The following is a 21,325-nucleotide window of genomic DNA, read 5'->3' on the forward strand; positions in this document are numbered from 1 at the left end:
GGGGGGGGGGGGGGGGGGCACCTTCCCGAGCGAAAATATACGCTCCTCCGCTTATACATGGTATAAAAATGCGAGGAGAGAAGTACAAGTTTCTCCCTCGCAATCAAGCGACGATGTGTGCTTCCATTTCTAATTTAAAATCCGATTTCTTCCGATTTTCCTAACTCCTTCGTTCTCCCTGAGATTTACGCGATGCGGAATTTTGTCGTACCAAACGCCCCGAAAAGTGAACGGACATGTCGACAGACGTGAAAGGACAAGCACGAAAATTTTCCAGAGCCCAGAATCGTAGAATTCGCAAGCAGGGATGATTCCCGGACACCGTGTATAACGTTGTTTACGCTTCAATTCGGCGTGATCATCGTCTTTTCTTCGCTATCTGTCGCATAGGCGCTACTGTTACACCGGCGTGGATTCTCCGTCCGTCACGCACTCGCGGGCAACTTTCTCGACAATCGTCGTGCGACAAAGCCGCGTGGCTTTTTCACGCAAAGAAATAATACAACACAGTTCCGGGTTGGTGCAGCGAAAACCGCGCACCGAAACCGATACAGGTTCTCACGGCGCAACGGCGGGAGTGCTCGCTCTCTCGTTACACCAATGTCCGCCGGTGTATAAACGGTGAAGCGACTCGCAAAGGAAACACTTCGACTTCGAGGGCAGTCAGTTTCTCTCTCTCTCCCTCCCTCCCTCCCCAGTCGTCCTTTTTCCCACTCTCGTCGTCTCTTTCTTTTTCTCTCTCTCCCTCTCCGGAGTGCGTGTGCAGCGCGCTCACCCCGAAATGACGCACCACGCCGGTCGTTCGTTTCCCTTATATTCCTGATAGGCGCTCGTAAACCGAATTAACAGTACTCCCGCGTCCGTGCATATACGCGTGCACACCATCTATCGCACACCCACCGGCGATACCGTAAGTACGAGCGAGTGTGAGCAATAAGAGGAGCCGACAGAGGATAGCACAGAAGCGGCTCGTGAGGAGCGACGCGGGGTGGCGCGGCGGCGGGCTGGTAACGGAAAATGCATATCCACGGGATGAAGAGCCGGCCTCTCAGAGCTGGCACGGTACAACGGCTATCTCCAGCCACCCTCCCCGCAACCACCACCGCTGCCGACGCCACCGCCCCCTCCATATCACCGCGAAACCGGCGAAACGTATATCTTCCCTCTGCACATCCCTCCCATGTTCATCCCCTTCAGTCGCTTACAGCGCTTCCAAATTCACGTAATAAAGCTTGCCGGCTCGGCAGCTTGCGCACACGCTAAGTACATTTACACGGATAGATGAAAATATCAGAAGGATCGACGCGGAGGAAGCGGCCAGAGGGTGGATAGGTAGGTAGGTGGGTGGGTGGGTGGATAGATGGGCCGAGAAGAGCAAAGGGAAAACGCGCGCCGGACTACTTAACATTCTTTGTCCAGGACCGAGCGAGAGAATATCGTATTCCTCCTAAACCATGGTATATAGGTATATATTTGTTTATAGATATAGCGCACTTCCCACTCGGCGTGAGCACCGCAGGGTGAGTACTGTCTCTCTTCCTCCCTCTCCGCTACCTCTTTGTCGTTCTCCCGTTACAATTTCGGGCGTAACCATTTGTACGTCGGTGCTCTATATTTGCATGAAACGAGCGAGACATATCGAGGGCTACTCACTTGTCGCACTTACCGCGGTGAGCGTCCTTACCCTCTACCCTCCCCGTCCCATCCCCTCCTCTCGGGACTTTTCGATATTTTCTCTTTCTCCGTATTTCCCCGCGCCCCCGCGAAATAGGCATTCAGTCCAGTCGTTTTCGAGTCCGGAGTTGCGGTACCGTCGTTGTGCATCGGACTTTTGAATCCTTCGTGCGAAAGAAGATCCGCGAAATAACGAGCGATCGCTCGGAAATAGCGCGGGCTTTCTCCAATCGAGAATGAAAAACAAAGCACACCGAGCTCCTTCTTTTCTTTTTCCGCCGGGATACGCCGTTCACCTCCAAGCGCGATTCCGGCGAGAACGTGTAACTTCCTCCGCCTCGGCGGCGGACCGCTCGGGTGTATTTATTTACTCGTTTTTCACGAAGGAACAAGGGGATCAGGGGCGGGTGGATGCGCGGCGGTTCACCCTACGATGTGAAGTGTGTACCGGCACAGGAAGCCGGTACTTTTGCCGACGTGCAGCTGGACGGGAGTATGTACGATGTTCATCGGATACTCGCTGCAGGCTACATTGGAGCAGATTAACCGGAAGGGATTATTACAAGGGAGAATAGAGGATGTACGCGTTTATTCGGGGCAAGGGATGAGAAGGACCTGCACGTTGCCTCCGCGATGCCCACGCACCGCTCTCTCTCTCTCTCCCTCAGCGAGAGAGGATACTTTTTAATTTTACTTTCCCTTTTTTCGCTGCTACTCCCGTCGAGGCTGTCCTTCAACGATCCACGCGCAGCCACCGCGATCTGGCATTCGATCTTTCCTCGATTCTGACCTCGCGATCTCCGCGGGGCACGCTGCGTGCAGCCGCGTAATGTGAGTTCTGCAGCGGAATAGGATACGCGTTCTGCGTCCTACAAATCCCACCTCAATCGCTTGAACTGTGGGCCGCAGGGGGAGGATGTAATTAGAACATGTTAAACGGAGAATAAGATTTATGAACGCGCGACTGTCACGGTTAAACAGGTAACAATCAAATCGCACGGTTAGAGATGCGCGCGGTGGTTCTTGGTTACACAGTTTCATCGCGGATAATCGGCTAACAATAAGATTAATTGACTCGGATACGTCGAGACGGTGAGGCAATTCGCGAAATCAAATCATCGTCGTCGAGAAGGAAAAAACGCCAGATCGATTCCCGACGGCACTTTGATTAATTGCACCACTTACCAGAAGTATCCGCGTCGGACGGTTTGAGAGAATAAAAGGGAATCTCGCAAACAATTATCGTAATCGCCAGAATACGGCCGAGCACAACAAGCCAACCAACAAAGGTTCGGGAACGAGTACAACGTAATATTGTGTACTGCTTTGTGTACAGCTTCTCTCTTTCATAAACGCACGCGTGTCGCGGACAGACCAGACGCGATTTGTCAACTTTACATTTCCGCTTACAAACTACTATTTTTCTCCCTCTTCTTTTTTTCCCCGTTCAGTCCCGGAATTCTATTTTGAACGCCGCGGTGGAAAAACACCGCGCCGCGAGGAATAAAATCGCCGTGTATCACGGTGTGAACGGAGCTTTAGTTACACGCACAAGCACCGCGGTACACACTGACGCGTGCACTCGCTCGCGCACACACACACGTGCTCGCTCCGACGAGGAAAGCAGGGATTAGCGCATGCACGTGCGAACTCCTCCCCGGCGTATTAAACGATTCGACGAGTTTTATTTATTCAGGAAATGAAAATCCTAATAGACTTTTGCTCCGTTGTTATAATTTCTTGCCGTCCAACGTATTGACGTACGTACGTACCTTTCGCACGTATTGCCGCGTCGCCGCGCCGCCTGATATCAGAGATACGTGATCGCGCTAGGTTACGGAACAAACGGCGCACCGGCAGTTAAATATCGAAATGAATGGATTTCCGGGAGCATGCAGAAGTTGCCCCGCCGGTACAGCGGCGGAAAAAGGAGAGCGATTTTTTGCCGATCAATCTTGGTGCAAGCAAACGCGAGGACTCCTCCATCTCCTCACTTCCGCGATACATGTGCATATCGCTTGTACCGCTAATAAAAGAGAGCGAACGGCAAATATTTGTATAATCTTCGCGATATTATTGATAAACTGTTTCGCTCGGCATACCCTCCCTCTTCGGCGATTGTTTGTACCGACGGGAAGAATCCTATTTGATCAGATCGCGATAGGTTTGCACGACGGAGCGACGACGCTTCGCAATCAAGTTAACGCTTATCGCTCGCGTTACTCCGGATCTCTCGTGGCTGCGCGCGCAAATCTTACCCCTTACGAATGTAAAGTCCCTCTATTTTACATTGGAAGTGCTCCCGATATTTCACTTTTCCGCTAACTATGATCCGTGGATATCGATCGATCCACTTGGGTATCGGGGGGAGTAATTGGTAAACAGCCAATGGGAAAGCACTTCCAACGATATTGTAATTACACACACTATTTGATAATTACGAGCTGATAACTGAGACGTCGTCTCTCTTCCCAAACAAACGATTAAGGACGGTGAAAGAGTCGAATTTCAACACCGAGCGACCGTCCGTCCGTCTAAAGCTCGCATATGCGTCGTGCATTAGCGTGTATTGTTTAAAAGGGCCAAGTACGCGTGTGCGAGGTCGGTCATCCGGTGTAAGAGAGGCGTGGTAAATATTAGGTACCGTCCTGCAGCGTTAAGTGTATAAGGGTGAAATGGACGGACGGGGCGCGGGGGAGTGTGGGAAGGGGCAGGGATACCTTTCGTCCGTAGAACAGCTGAAGGTAGAGACGGAGGCGGCGACCAAATTGAATTTGGGTTCTGGCCTCTGTTTAGATTCCTCGTTGGTTGTTTAGTTTAGAGGAACAAAGAAAACATCTATGTGTTTATTCTAGCCGACGCTTCGCCTCCTACCTACCCTCTCCCCCTCCCCTCCGCCCCTCGGCTGTACCCCATCGCGAGAGCTCCGTCGCACCCTCTTTCTCGCGCGCGTGTGGTATCCTACCCTCCCGTGGACACTCTTTCTCTGTCCCTTTTTCTTCATTTACCTTCACCCCTGTCGCTTCTTCCTGCCGGCCGGCGGTTCCCTTCCGGCATACGTGCGCTCACTCTGCACTCCCCACCTCTCTCTCACTCGCTTTAGCGGCGAGCGATAACCCCTTCATCCCTTAAGCGTCTAACACGAGTGCCGCGGCGTTTTCGATGGTACACCGAAGGGGCCTCCCCTCTCAGTTATTTCGCCAATTTTGCTTACAAGCATGCAGGATCGTTCGACCGGCATGATTAAAGAATATTGCATATTTCGTAAGAAAGAAGTAGAGCAGGGGAATGTTGAGCGAACGAGACAATGCCGTCTGAAAGTGACCAAACAAACAGGAATGTAACAATAATCAACTTACTGCTACCTACTTTTCACATGATTTCTATACCAATTTTTACACATTCTTACGAGATTGTTATCAATTATTATTAGTTATTGGCAGCCCTCTCTCTCTCTCACACACACGGGAGAATTTAAAAGTTTCCCGTCTCCCACACTTATTTGCATCCCGTCGAGATTTCGCGGGGGAACTCGTTCGACGTTAACGCGCCTGGCTCTATATCGGAAAGGATTCCCAACTCACTCGTGAGAAAGCGCCGCCCAGACGACGCAATTTCCAAAATAAACGATGAACGACGGCTCCGCAAATAATCATCGCGCGTGCTTTTAATTAAGTTTCACCGTCTGAGGCCGGGCGGGAAGCTCTCTCAGTCCGAGGCTCCTTTCTTCTAATCCGCGGTACGCGCAGGCGGATACGTCTGTAACACGCGACGGGCGGGGATGGAAGACAAGCCGGCAGCTTGCGACAATGGCGAAAGAAAGACTTGACGCGCAGAGACGCGGAGCAATATCGCGGAGATGTTACAAGGGTCGGACAGTTAATCCCCGCGTTGCCGGCCGTGAGTGGGTCTCTCATTACCTTCCGGAATATGCATCGCGCGCGAGGTCAATAACCGTTATGAGCGAATTTAACGAAGAGGCCGGCTATCGTGTTATCGCGACTTCACCGCTAAGGTGCAACGGGAAGCAGACGCGACGCGATTCTATTTCGGAGAGTGGACGAGAGATTTTTGAGTTAGCGATCGCGCGAGTCCGTATGAATGGAAACGTCGGAAGTAGGACCCCCTCGAAGCGGAGCTTGAAAGAAATCAGATATTCCGATTCCCACGCCACTGACAAGCCAGTGACAATCGTGATAAGGAGAGTCGACTGGACGCGCGCGCGCGTGTGTGTGTGTGCTGGTCGAGATAAAAATGAACAGATGTGAAGATATCTCTACGTACGGCAAGGCGGTGCGTTAGAGCTCGCATTCAACGTGCCTACATTTTTACACGCAGTTTTATGGGGGAAAAATTGCGCAACGTACTGAGCTCATCTGGCCGTGCTCAGCCTATTCGTATTAACCGACGCGCGCGCCATATATTCTAATTTCATATTATCCATAATACGATAATTCCCTTGGATATAATGGTCTTGGATTCAGCCGGATAATTAAACGGCCGCGCGAGCCGAAACAATAGGTTGTTTTCAAGTTACCGTCGACCCACACACACGTACGTCGGCCCGTACGCGTTTCGCTCCTTTCGCAGTTACACGGCGATCATCACGGTTGATAACCATCGCGAGGCGACGACGCCGTGGCTTCGCCGTGGATCATGAGAAACAAGGAACCGGTTGTTTCAGGTGTGCCGTGAAGTGTTTGACATCCCGGCGAGAGAAAAACCGCCGTTGAGATTTGCCGCTACGTCGATACGTTGTTGCGGCAGTACGAGAGATGTTTGGCCGCGCGATGCTGTCGCGGAGTTGTTTCAGGTGGCGCTCACGGGGATCTCAGTTTTGTCAACTGACATTAAACCGCTCGTCCGAACTGTGGGAATCACGCTGACGTCGTCGTCATCGCTATTGTACTCGCGAACGCGCGCAGCAGTAACTGTTCGTCCGCTATACTTTCGTCTCCAATAATTTGAGCAGCGATCGCGACTCACCGACACGATAACATTCGATAAACGTGCCCGTTACAATTGTTTCGGGGGGGCCGCATTAGAGCAATAATGAAATTCGTTTGCTCGACGTCCAGTCGACGTGAATGTAAGATTGATTTTGTAAATCGTGAGTAAGCAGTTGACGCGACGAATAGATATCCGGGAGGAGTTCCAATCGAAGGTTTTCGACCGTTTATCGACGAGCTAATTGGAAAGACGGTCTGATGTCTGGTTACGGAGAAACAAATATTTCCAAGCGACGCGATAAACCTAATCTCTCATCGAGTAAGGTGCATTTGTATATGTTAGATACTAACGATAAATCTATATATTCAACGTTAGATTTGAGTGAGAATTAAATGTTTTCTTCATCGTCACTTAATCTACATCTCTCTGATACGACCAAAACAAAAACATTAATTAACGCTTAATGAGAAGCGCTTGGAATCTGAGAAATCGGCCGTACTTCCGGCACGAGAGCCGAATTGTACACCAATAGCGAAACAATCGAATCGTATCGCAGCGTACTTCGGTGTGTCACCGAACATTAGAAAGATGTTCGACAAGTTTCTCTCAGGTATCACTCAACGGTACGAACCGAGCGTGTGAATAATGGAGGGTAATCGCCCTTGCCAGTCTCCGTCGCGACCTTCGCTCTTCCCGAGGTTAGCGAAGTGGGAGACTAGAAGGGTGGGATTTCTAGATTGGATTTAAGTACACAGCCGTGAGGTTTCGACCGGTTAATAATGCAGATAAAACCGAGACTTGGAAGACTACACCGAGACGTCGCGCTATACTACCGCCATTCCTCAGTTTCTGACTTCTGTCTTACCGTCGAATCCCGACCTCACCACCACCACCGCTGCTACTACTACCACCACGTACAGCCACGTGTCGTGCGTTCAGCCTTCTCGGATTCGATCGTCTTTCATTCACCGGACGAAGTTTTCCTTACGATCGCACGACTTCTCTTTCCGAGTTCGTCTAATGGCTCATAATCGGGTCCGCAACTGTCCGGCGATTCCCGTGTGCGGCAATAAAGCACTTACGTGTATCGATCGGGAGCAATTTGACGAAGCGACTCCCCCGCACTACGGGACAATGGAAAGAGTGTGACGCGTTACTCACGTTTTTCCCACGATAAAACCACCATTATCCTCTCATTAGTCGTTACACATTAGGCGCGGCTATCGTGCCGGGACAAACAACAACAAAGAGAACGTAACACGGCTTTCTCTATCGGCGATATTTCATTTTGTGGATTAACGAGCGCCACAAAGAGACGGTCACGGCTTCTATGGGCAGCATGACGTTTCGTAATAAGAGTTCCCCGGGGGGCCACCGAGAGAAACGAACACGATCGAGCCGGGGGCTCGCGAACGAGGTCACTACGCGCCAGCTGTAACAACCTGCATCTTTGTCTTAGCATGCGCACCACGGAAATATCATTCTTCGCACGATTCAACAGACTGTCGACGGACCGGGCTCTCGAACTAAATGATCCGAATATCACGGCGGATTCTCATCGGGAGTCAGATAAATGATCGTTGAAAAAATCGATTCTACTCGCGAGAGGAGATACGTAATCGTTTTCGTCGGACTGATTCGCGCTCGATGTACATACTTTAGCGAAGTAACCCAGGGAGCGAAACAATTCCCGCTTGGAGAGCTCCGAGCGGCGGCGCACCCGGCGCAAACGAGCCTAATCAAACCAGAAGCAAACCAGATCGCTACTCTCGGGAAGAAATTTCCATCCCCGACGATGCAAGGCTCCGAAGGAAGAATAAAGGCCACCCAAATCCGCCCGTTTCGGTAATTTATTAAAATCCTCGTCGCTCACGTCGTGCCCGCGGAGTTGTTCGGCGCGCGAGAGCTGCGGAGTGCTCCGATCCGAGACCTTTTATGCCCCGGCCAGCTGGCTCAGCACGACAAAAATTCTTTCAATTACAGAAAAGCGAGCTCTCCTTAACTCCGCCGGCATCGATATTCATAGCGAAGCGTGTTACGTAAAAGTTACGGCCTCGCCGAGAGAAGAGAGGATGCGAGCCTCTTACAGGCGACGGGCAGGGGCGAGGCGGGAGGAGGCGTAGAAATGGCATAAGGGAAAGCTGGGAGAAGGAAGAATTGGCCGATGAGGGGTGGGAAGCCTTAGGGGGAGGGTGCCAAGCTGCTTGATTGGAAAGGACAGCCTATCCGCAATTTGCGATCCATAAAATTGGGGGTGGGAGGTAAGAACTCGCTTGTCTCTCATCGAGATGCTTCTTCTTCTTCTTCTTCTTCTTTATCCACTGTTCTCCCTATCCTTTTTTAATTCCCCGTTCTCGCATCTCCTTCCTCACTCGTTCATTCGTCCTTCGCGCTCGCAACCCCTTTTTGCATTTCAAGGAACGCCGATACTCCCACCGGAGATCCTTTGGATTCTCCGGGCGTTTGGATATTAACCGGAGATAAACGGAGTGAGGATTCTAATGAAATATCGACGTCATTCATGGCGAAAGTTTGTTTAATCTTCGAATACCGTCCACGCAACGGCAATCGCGCTGAATGTTCGCGCGGGCGGACGGACGGGCGAAACGGAGTTGCGCGGTAATTAATACTCTCGAGATAATTCGGAGAATTTTTATTGCTCGAAGGGAGTGAAGTTTTGTGAACGACGAGTGGCGAAGGGTTACCGCTGGTCGCGCGAGTGTCGTCACATTGATGTCCGTAAAATTGAGTATCGGTGGGTGAACAATTTTCATCGCGACACGGCGAACTATTGGGTTGATGCAACAGTTTGTCCTGTTTTTTTTTATCTAAAGGTACATTTAACATTTATTTATTTCAAAATACAATCAATCAATCAAATATGTTCCGTTTTTGTTCGATGATCTGCCTATACGGGGAAAAAATAATTTGCTGATACAGCAAATTTTCTGCTATCGTAACCAAATCTATCAGCTATTATATGATATAGCAAAACGATTTGTTAAAAATATTAATTCGCTTAATTATTTTGCTAAATCTACCAATTATTTTACGCACAAATTAGCAAATTTCAGAAAACATTATTTTATTTTTTAACAGCAAATTAACGTGTTTTGAGAACAAATTCACTCGGCAGAATTTTTGTCAAATAAATTGTGTTGCTGCCACAACGAATATGTAGTAAAAACGATGGTTTCGCTACAACAGCAAAATCATTTTTCTCCGCGCATCTCTCCGATAAAAAAGAATTGCACGATTCCGCGCGCTCGTAGAAATTCTAAGATTTTTGAGCGAAGGACTGATTGAAGAAGAAAAAAAAACGGCATGAACTTTTCTAACATCAAGTCATTAGATTCAATCGCATTATGGATAGATTAACAATTTCTTCACGATGCGTAATCACTCAATGAAAAAAACTCTGCATCCAACTTTCCGACGTCGAATTGGAAAATTCTGGAGGCTTGCACGCGCGCACGAACGTTGGCTGTTGTAGAAGAGAGTATCACGTTGACGCGTCTCGTCTGTGTATGAGTGAGTGTACACGTGTGTGTGTGTGTATATGTGCATACGTCCGCACACGCCAGAATTACACGTGCGACACCGTACATCTGCTCGTCCGTTGCTTGTGTAAACAGAGATTCGCTTATCGGCAGGCTAACACGTACGTAGCGCGATATTTTGGGAGCACTCCATCTTAGTTCTTATACTACGTAAAAGAACAACGCCCCACAAGAGTCGTAAATGATACTCACGAAAGTAGTGTTCGTGACTGTCGTAAGGTAATGTCTAGTCGCGAGTTACTTCGTATTTTAAACATGTATAGACCGATTCGCGTCGCGTATTATTCGAATCAGCGAGTTCGCGTAGGAACGCTCGCTCTTAGAGCGCGACGGAATCGCCGGAGCTGTGTAATATTTCACGGATACAGTTAGTCTGTATTTTTAAACGTTAGGACATTGATGGATGATACAGAACGGAGATGTGACTGCGTTGAAACAACACCTTACGACGCTCCGCCATTTTCAACGGCGCCCCGTGTTGTTATTCCCCGTTATTCGCCGTTACAGCAGTGCTTAGAGAGAGAGGAAGAGGGAGGGAGAAAGAGAGAGAGAGGGCATATTTAAATTTTATTCATATTATTTATACTTCTATAGCTTTAAAGTTTAGGGAAAAAACCGTTTTCTTCCCCATTTTTCTTCAAATTGGATTTTTCGTTTGGTTCCTTATTTTTCTTTTTTATAATAAAAGAAAATATAACAGGTTTTAATCGAACGCACAATTTTTTAAAATGAATTTTTGTATCCTTCGGACAGACACCGAAGAAATCCGCGGAAAAAATGAGGGAGAAAATGGTTTTCTTTTTCCGAAACTTTGAAACTATATATACTTCTGTCCCTTTGTGCGACGAGAGAAACTGAGCAACATATGCTCGACGGGAGAGAAAAAAATCCGAAATGCGAAAATCTCACGAGATCTGCTGAGATATTTGACTTTTATTCCAAACGCGGGGAGAGAGGCGTCAATTGAATCGAACATCGACGAACTTCGGAGTCTTGCGACTTTATGAAGTTCTCGCTCGATCGTTTTGGAATCGAGTTTTGGGTAACCATTGACTTTTGCTGACCGTCTGACAGTTCGACCGCGATTTCCTCACTTCCATTGTGTGTCACACTTGAAGCAATCTTGACTCTGTAACTTCGTAGGATCGCCGGATTTCTAGGTAGCGGGTTAGGTTGGGTTAATGCTGACAATTGTCCCCTTCAGTCAATTATTTGCCATCTCTATGCGGAACTCTCTTCAAGGCGATTCCGCAGTCAACTTATTAGCCTAACTCTGATCGTGCCGATGTGATGTTAGAATTTTTCAACGTTAACGTGTAACTCGCTCAACGTTGTTACATCGTCGTGTCAGCGTCAACGAGAACAGGAACCGGAAGGTGGAGAACGGAGAAAGAGGGGGGGGGGAATAAAGAAAGATATAAAATAACGACATAGAGTCGAAAATGAGTCCGTGTAAAATAGCGCGAAATTTCACGATAAATTAGCGGCGGTAACTAACTCGCTGGCGCCGCGACAGAGTTGTTCCGAGGTGGTGCGAGCAGTCGGAAGTGAAGTTTGCACGGTGCGAGGCCGGCCGCGATCGAAGCACCGCGCGGCTTTGCCTGACACTGTTTATAATTTAAGGGGTTCTTGAGATTCGAGAGGCGGCTCTGCCGGAGGGTTCCGAGTGACGCTCGACGGTGGCCTAAGACGTCGCGAGGGACGGTGTCGTTCCACTGCGGTTACGGGACGTTAGGATAGCGTAGGCGAGACAGACAGAGAAGCACGAAGTCGAAGTGTCGAGGTGTCTACGTGCCTTGCCACGATTCTGATACCTTCGTGACTTCGTTACGAGAAGTACGTAATTGCCTTCGCACGTTCCAGTTCACTCAGCGGGATTGGTTACACTTTCGAGACGATTTTTCGAAAATCGCCGCGCCGGTCTGCGTCTTCGGTCCTTTTCGGATCATTTATAATTCGCGATTCGGGATTCTATTTGCGAGGATAACAGTTCGGAGAAGCAGACTTACATTTATAGATGCATATATCGCGGGGTGGAACGGTTGCGTCGCGTCTCTCTCGCATCGATGGATCCCGCGATGGATGAGAATCGCGGGAGAAAGAGAGAGAAGTCGATCTCATAACTTATATCATAAATATGTGATATGCAAATTGAACGGGTGTGGAGTTGGTTTTTATGCCCGACTTATTTCGGGACTGGAATCAGTCCTGAGAATGAAGGTGATCGAAGACAAACGACAAAAAAATCCGATTATCGTGAAAAAATGATCAACCGTTTATTGGGTAATTGAGTTGGAGTCGGCTGTGGAGATGCAATATCAGAAATTCAGAATCCCTCAACAACGATGATGCTCTTTCGGTCTGACCTGGACGTAATAAAATGTCGCGACCTGTATTCATTTTGATATACCTCAGCTAAACTCGGCAGGATTAATACGGTACATGCATTTTAATATTAGCTCGATAGTCGATCCTTCGGATGGGGAAACACGATTTTGCTCCTTCGGGTCATCAGGAATAGAGAACCAAATATAAAACTCGATAAGCGGTCTCGTATTACGCGGCTCCCTTGGTATTAAACCTGCTTATTCGCATTTATAATTAATTATCGTTGCTAATGTAGGACGTATAAGATATACCTTTCGCTCATCGGGATCCACGTATATATGTGTGTGTGCACGCGCACGCGGTAAAAAGTTCAAAAGTACGAGGACGAAAATTAGAACAGATCGAAAGAATACAGTCAAGGATGTGACGACGACGTTCGAGGGGTTATTCCTCCCGAGGCGTCGCCTGCGGATTCGCCGTTGTTTGTCGAAAACTTGGGTTTGTTTAAAAGCTAAAGAGGCGGAATATATATGGAAAAAACGTGAGAGACGCTCTCCTCGCGCGGTTAGAGAACGACGTCGCGTGCGCGCGGAACCATATTACACGCCTCTCGCGGAAACGAGGACCGTGGAAAAGGCCGCTTTAAGGGCCATAAAACATTTGTTTCCCCTCCCCGCGGCCGCACTCGCCCCGGAGTGGTATATTGCGTTCGCCCGCGAGACCGCGGGATTTTGAATTGAATTTGAAATCAGGGGGCCCGATTTTATGGCGGCCGGGTGTCAAACGTCGAAGTGTCGCGCCCGGCGCCGGCTTATCGGTGGGAAACTCCGGGATCCCGGGGGCGAAAGCTCCGCAGGACCGTTATCGGTTTACTCCCGCGTTCTTAGGTTACGCGATACAGGATGCGGAGTCCGGACCGTTCAATTCCGTTTTCCATTTTGGATCCCGCGCGGCCGAGGGCGGGAAAAAAGCACGGAGGGGCGCGCGCGGAGTCACTGTTTCGTTTTATCGTCTCTCCGCCGCTCCCCGACGATCGCGCGAGAGACGATCGACGGTACTTGTACCTGTGGCTCAGAGGTTCGCAATCGTCGCCGCTCGACTCGTCGCGAGGAATATCGCTTTCTCGTTGCCTCACTCGCGATATTTATTTCGTGCGGTCTTGCGCATCTTGAGATAATCCTTCGTCTCGGGGGATTATTTTCCGCATAATTATGCGACAGCGTCGAATTGCGAAGTTTCACTTGGTATCCGCCCGACTCTCGAGTTTATAACATAGAGGCTGCTAATAAAAAAAAAAAAAATGTTACGCGAGCGTAACATGCGTCCACGCAGATTAACATCTTCAGTTTTATCTACTGTATAAACAGCTGTGGTGATGGCTATATTTAGAGAGATCGGGGGATATCGTATTTTGTTATCGTTCGATAAAAGTGTTGTATAAAAGTTCGTCGCTCAAATTGGTACGATCCGATTCCAGCCGAATTCCGTCTTCCGAGCGATCGCCGTATAACTAACATGACTCGGTACACGACGGCGCGGTACAATTAACGCGACGGAAATTGACACGGACAGACTCGTCTCGCATAATCTCGAATATTCTGAAATGTTTTCAGCGCTCGAAAGTAGGCCCGAGATGTGACTTTCGGGAAATGAATCCCATGCGCAATTTATCATCGCGCGTGACGTAGTGTCGACTTTTGCTTACAAGCAGAATTCTCCGATCATCGCGTGTGTCCGAGACGCGTCGGTACGGCGAGAAAAAATAAATATTGCATGCGGTAATAAATCGAGGTCGTACCCTAAGATTAATTCCTTACCTGATCGCTGTCTTGTTGATCTTGGCCGTAAGTGGGAGTATCACCATTAGGGGTGGTGGCGGCGGAGGGTCGCTGTGACGTTGACAAGTTGATCGCGCCGTCTCCGTCTGTGTCATGATCCATTATGCCATCGTCCTGAAATCACGATCATCGTTACGTCAGTATCCTTCTCGTGCATCGAGCCCGATTATAAATGGCGCGCACTTCTCGAGGCGCGTTGGCGCGCCTATCGCTGCTTTTCTCATTGTCGGCTCCAACACCGAATTTCTTTCATCGTTATTAATCAATAATTTGTTTGCCGAATTGATTATCACGCATCCGTCAAATAATAATCGTGTATCTCGCCTTGTATTTCTCTGTTTGTAGAATGATATATTCGAAATATTTGTAAAGCGATTATATGTGTGTGAAAGGGAAACTCTGGGGAATCCCGAGATGACGATCACACAGAGAGCGCGATAATCGTGACGAGATCTCGAGACATGCGCTTTTCTTATCCGACACTGCCCTCGCGAGAGAGCCACGATTTTAGATCGAAGTCTGACGCACGTGATTCCACCCACTCGACGCAAGAGAAACAATGTTTCGTGTGGTTACGGAAAGCTAATAATATAGACTTTCCCGGAAATGCTTAGAATCATGTAAATTCACGCCAAGATTCTGCTTTCTATCATAGACGATGTGTAATAGACAACGCACACACCTCTCTCCGAGATTGTCGTAAATATTACGGAACATCTCGCGATAGTTTAGCCATATATAAATAATTAATAAATTCCATTTCGCACGGTACTCGCGCTCCACGCGAGGTTTGTAAAGCGCGTATATTTCATGAAACACCCAGAGTAAACATACGCGCTAGGATATTTCAAAAGTTGGAATTTTCACGCGAGTTTGCGCGAAAGGTACATTCGCCGCTCGACGGGGATGTAAAAATGCCTTCCAAATTATTATATTACGTCCGGCGTGAGTGTGCGCGCGAATTGGAGTCCGAATTAAATCACCATTAACATGTTAATTACTCAAGAAAAATTAGTCACGCAATATTCCTCGGTGCATCTCGCGTCGCTAAATCGGAAAACATCAATTTCTCTAGAACGGGATAATTATGCGCGACACGTAACCCGTTAATTAAACATCAGCCGGTCATTTCGCGTTCCGCGGCTAGACGAGCGCTCGTAAAAAAAAAACCTTGTAAAAAAAAGATACGTAATCAAGCGACGCATAATTAATGCCCATTCACATCGCCGGTTATTCCGCGCTGAAAGTCAGCCCGAGTAATATCACGTCCCGCCTAGAGACACCCGAGGCAATCGCTTAATTAATTCTTAATTAGCGTACATCGCGCCGAGATTCGATCAAAATTCCTTACGTCGGATGGTCCGGCTGTGGTCCGCTGGCGGCCACGTCGCAGTCCATTGAAGTCGCGATACACTTTCCAGCAAGAAGAGAGAATCCGTCGCGTTTCCGGCGTCACGACGAGACGCACCGCTGTCCAAAATTTCACCCGTCTAACGGCACTTCCGGTCCCGAAGGCGCGACCGCGCGTAAACACTCGCTCTTACGTCCACCGTAAACATTCTACGCGCGCGCGCGCGCACACACACACACACACATACACACACGCGCGCACGGAAATCCTGCGGCACCGGAAGTCGCCTCCCCGATTGTCTCACAGAAGCACCGGGCACACACGTTCCTCGCACTGCATCCAGAAATCGAAAGCGGCACTTTGAACTTTTCCCCCGCGGAACCCCGCAGCCAAGTCACTCGTGACTGAAGGGGAGGGGGGGGGGGGGAGGGGCAAGTCGAAAACGCACCCCCGGCAAACGGAGCGTGACGCAAGAGAGACGGTGTCAAGAGAGAGAAGACAAAGAGAGAAAGGGAGAGGAAAAAGGGAAAAAGAAAATGAAGAAGAAGAAGGTGAACGCGCGTCGGATTCGCGATGTAGACGAAAGCCCAACGTTAGCGTGCCGAGCGAGTAGAGCGAGGACTAAACACTAAAAGCGGCACAGGCATACCAAGCAGCCCGACCGGCGGGGCTGTTGCTTATTGTGTAAATATAAACAAATATAGTTGAAACCAACCAACAGGCCTGCTTTCAGCTCCCCCACCCCTCACCCTCCCGTTGCCGAGACCTCCGCTCATGTGTGTGCCCTACCTTCTTCTTCTCCGTGTCCCCCTCCTCCTGCTCTCGCCCCCCCTACCCCTCTACGCGGCACGTCCAAAGACTTCTTCTCTCCTCGTCCCGCTCAGGCATCCTCCCTTCGGTACGTCCCTGACCCCACTGCCGGCAGGCAACCACTACATCATACGCGGCACATTGTGGCGTGCCTCGCCTTACCATATGTTCGCCTCTCTCTCTCTCTCTCTCTGGCGCGCGCTCTATTCATCGCCTTCCCTCTCTCTCTCTCTCTCTGTGCCCGCGCATCACACATCGGCGACTCGTCACACACTGTCGCCGAAGTCGGTGGGATTGCGTGCCAGCGCGAGACTCTGAGAGAGGCTTTTGGGGTTCCCGTTCTTTTTTTCTTTCTTCATCTTTTTTTGTACGTGCGACGCGGATTGTAGGAGGAAGGAAGAGCGGTCGAAGTGCGTTTCTCCAGAATACTTTAGGCCGTGCCGTGTTGTGGGAGTGACCGTAATTGTTCGGTACCGGCTTACGCGCCGAAGTCGCATTGTCGATCGATCGGACCGTAAAACTTTCCCGGGATGCTCTTGGAATGCAAATCTCAAGCAATCCGCGTGTCGCAATCGGGTTGTTACCGCGGAGATTTTCGATTCTTCCGATCGGTCGGAGCCCGAATCTTTCTGTGAGGAAACCTTAAGAGTGAAGAAATTGCGGAGGAAGTGCACTTTGAGGATATTCTTGGTGTGCGTACAGCGGCCGTCGATGGTTCGCTTAGGCGGACTTTCGAGGTATATAAAATGCAGATTTGGCGAATGAAGCAGTAACAGAAGTAGCTTGTTCACCTGCCAAATTCGCATTTTATTTAGCTGGCCGCTGCAACAACGCGCTGTTAGATTTCCTTCCCGAAGGATTGCACGCGCAAATGGCCTCACCCGTCGAATCCGTCAAGTCGTTTTCGCGCACATGTCTTTCGGCTGCTATTTCCCCAAGTGTTGAACTGGTGTACTCGCGCGCTCTAAACTAATACGGAGCCATAAACTCTACGAACTATGTTTCACACCTAGATAGCTTTTAACGATGCGTTCTCCCGCGAAGTAACGACGCATTATATGCCGTTCGGGAATAACGTCTTAATGCACCTCGCGATAAGCACTTCACGACTTCATCCCGGGTTTCGCGAAAAGAAGCGAAGTGGACGGTGCAGGTATGGAAATTCTATTCTTTAGTTAGCTAAGTATATATACGCGCGCGAGGCGGTACACACGAGCGATAAATACGCGTGTACACACGTGTTGCCTGACGCAACCTGAACCACCGGCTCGAGTTTGTACAGGCGAGCCGGAAATGGGGGACAAAATGTTCCTCGAAACGACGTGTCCTTAAATATTCCTTTCACTCGTGCCTCAGCTCCTCGACAATCGCACGATGTAGAGCTCGATTTCCCGCTGTGCGATTCCGAAGACAAAAACGCGCGGTACTCGGATTTCGAATTATTACATTGCACGCGCTCGTTCGGCCGTCCTTATTATTATACGCCGACGTCGTCGAAGAATAGACTTTCATTTCAGTTTCGATGAACTATTATGAAGCTGTACGGAATATGCGGAAAAATATGCTCGCACGAAGAGCGCTTTGTGAGCTGAAAATTGGATACGACGCGATACATGTTTCGGTTTAGCATGACGTGTCTATGCGTGTTCAGCTGAATAATAATAAAGAAAAGTATATTTATAATTCTACGAAAGATACTGAAAACTCATTATTAAAATGGTGTAGACGGTGTCTACAATCCCTGTCTCTACAGTACGTACAGTTTCTATGAAACATAAATCAGTTATATGGTACCGTCTAAATTACAAAAGCAAAGTTTTGCGGCCGGGTCATTTAGTTATTCTCGGAAGGAATTTTACGCTGACGCCAGCGATATTACGATGAATTTGTTTGCGTATATTAATACACAGTTACATAATCATGTTCGCCGTTGCACGTAACCGTTTCACGAAATTAAAGTACACGCCGGCTATGTCGGGAACTATTTCGTTGAAATCGGCGGATGTATAACGACCGTTTCGAAACTCCCGCGAAATTGAATCGCGAAGATGCCGTCGTACTTATCGTCAGGGTTTCGCCGAAAAATTTAGAACAAAATTCCATCCGGGGTGAGCGCCGATTACCCGAATAAATAACGCAGAGCCGAAGTCGAACTCTTTGGCAACGACTAAGCCGCGCGAATTCCTGCGAAAATCCGGCGCTCACCGTAACGCGAAATTTCCACCGCATTTTCTGCGACGTGCTTCATTTCTTCGACTCGCGCACATTCTGCGCGTGTGTTCTCGGGTTTAGAGACCGCGTGCGGAATATAAAAATAAATTCTGCAAAATTCCTGGGCGGACGGTTAACCGCGCAAACGGATATAGCCGGAATTACGCTTCGGTACATAAAGTTCTTATTAAGCGGGCCGTAAAGGTGGCTTAACAACGAAAGTACGATACAACCGCGCCTTTCTCTCTTTCTATCTCTCTCGATACAATATTTATACATATATATATATATATATACATATGTGTACATATATTTTTCTCTTTATATTATACGTTAATGACTTCATTGGTATAACACAGTGTTATATATTATTATTGCATCAAACGTTCTTAGAAGGCTCACTTTAGAAAATGTCAATAAACGCTTTATCTCTCTCTCTCTTTAAACGCGGAACTTCATGAAAAAGTTGGCGAGCGACTTTATTAGATAGGCGGTACCGATCCAGCTGTCTGGTAAGCATTCGAGACGAGTTCACTGCCTTAACGGTCCAGTCGAAGATCTACATGTCGATGGCGGCGATGAGGAGGAACCATGAGGGGGAAGCAAGAGTCCCATCGTCAGTCCTATGACAACACAACTGAAGGCAAAAATAGGCGCAGCCGGCTCAGCCAGCTTATGTACGCCGTATGTACTAAATATGTATTTATTAAGTAAACAACGGTGGGTCTGCGTTCGCCGGGGTACGCCTCGTTTCCTATTTCAATGTGGATAATACGCCCGGAGAATTTTGGGGGCCTGCTTGCGCCACTGCTCATAGGCGTGGTCGCAGGTCGTATTTCAATCGCGCGCGTAAGGTGTGTGAGTTACGCCGCCTCGCGCCTCTGAAAAACTACGTGCGCGGTTATTTGGCGGAACCATCGGACGAGATTGTGTGGGAAAATAAGCGAGTAACGACGATGCTCCCTGATTGCGATCGTAAACTCGACCTGTATTACTTTTTTTCTCTTTTCTCTTCGAGCTTTCATCGGAGCCCCCGTGATCGGACAAATTCTCCCGCCGCGAATCACGCGCGCGGAAATTCAGGACATACCGCGACCGAGACGCGGATGTTCGCGCGATGTCGCGTCTTCCGCATTTCCGCTGTCTCATTTTCCTCTCCAACGCGAGTTTCCAGAGACGATTTACCGACATCGCGGTTTCAACGATGTGATACCGCGCGACGCTGTGTGGGTTCACTTAGCTGACGGCGCCGCGCAGCACCTCGCTAATTTCCACTTTATCCGATACAACAAATGAAACGAGATTAAGCGGAGGATAATAACGGTTACAGGCTCGTTATCGTGCGTTGCGAGAGACAATACAAAGACATGCGGCAGTTAGAGACGGTCGTCCCACCGAGCCAGCCGTAAAGGAGGATAATCGTCGAGAGTCGAAGCAAGAAGAGATAACGAGAGACCATATATCCCCATCAAACCGGAAAGGGCGACAAGGTAAACGCGCGTCTTCCCACGTGCGTACGGTCGTTTGAAGTCCGCCCGGCACATGCGCTCGCTCGCGTACACACACACACACACACACACACACGAGTCCGGTTCGCCCCTGCTAAATAATAAACGAGAGGATTTACCCCCGTCGGGTTCGCGCGACGGTACATAAAAATACTTGAATCTGAGAAATTAGCGAGGTAACGGACTGTCGTCCGCGGCCGGCCGGCCGGCGACGGGAGAGACGGACGAGGGTGTGAAGCGAATTGGTGGAGGAGAGACGGCGAAAGAGGAGACGCTGAAAAAGAGGGAAACGCGGAAGGGGTCGGTCGGCGGAGGCGTTTCGGTCTCCGTGCGCCGAGTGGCCAGGAAAAAAGGGTACCTAAAAGGGTTGAATTAATGTCGCGATAAATATATGATTTAAGGTGGAAACGTTTGCAACTCCGGCTAATTTTTTATCTCAGAACCGCGGCGCTCACCGTGGTGAGGGTTTTTACCCTAGAGAAGCGACGATCTATCCGTGACGCCGGGCGTCGGCGAAAGAGAGAGAGAGAGAGAGAGAGAGAAGGGGGTGGCACAAAAGGGTGTAGGTAGGAAGAAGAGGGCGACCGGGAGGGACTCGAGTCCAACCGCTTATTTCTTTTTTCGGGTAATTTACTGCCGGCGAGAATTTGAGCGGACGCGCGCTTTTTAATAGTTCGCGCCACTCGAAGGACCGACGTTCTTTTTTCCACGCTTCTCTCTCTCTCTCTCTCTCTCTGTGCCGCCACCCTGTTCGCAAATCTATTCTTGCGCGTAGACTCGTATCAGTCCTGCCGATTGCTCCGTCTCCCGTATATCGGAAGGACAATGAGGAGAGGCATCGTCCGTGGCGGTTACGATGAAAATTACGAGACTATAAAGCGGGCATCTACGACGCACTTTATGTCGCTCGACTCGGAGCGGCGAATTTTACTACAGATTACTCATCGCTTTTTTTTTAGCGTCGTTTAACTCCGAGGAGGACAGCGGCTCCTAGCGAGGCGCGGAGTCAATCAGCACCGGAACGATCGTTTTACGCGCTCGTAACACGTCCGCCGCGGTCTCGTCGCGCGCGTACATACACACACGGGGGGGGGG

The 21,325-nt window shown here is 49.3% G+C and overlaps 1 protein-coding gene across 15 annotated transcripts in view; it reads right to left on the reverse strand.

Annotated features, from left to right (window-relative positions):
- LOC106744253 (forkhead box protein P1) overlaps window positions 1-21,325 on the reverse strand; it is a 288,763-nt gene that overhangs the window by 80,065 nt on the left and 187,373 nt on the right. For all 15 annotated transcript variants that reach the window (XM_014618855.1, XM_014618860.1, XM_014618859.1 and 12 more), the window contains one exon: window positions 14,330-14,464. In XM_014618855.1, coding sequence (XP_014474341.1) covers window positions 14,330-14,464 — 135 coding nt within the window. The remainder of the gene's footprint in view (window positions 1-14,329; window positions 14,465-21,325) is intronic.

This window comes from Dinoponera quadriceps, unplaced genomic scaffold (genome assembly GCF_001313825.1).
Source record: "Dinoponera quadriceps isolate SergipeBrazil2010 unplaced genomic scaffold, ASM131382v1 scaffold707, whole genome shotgun sequence".
NCBI classification, from domain to species: domain Eukaryota; kingdom Metazoa; phylum Arthropoda; class Insecta; order Hymenoptera; family Formicidae; genus Dinoponera; species Dinoponera quadriceps.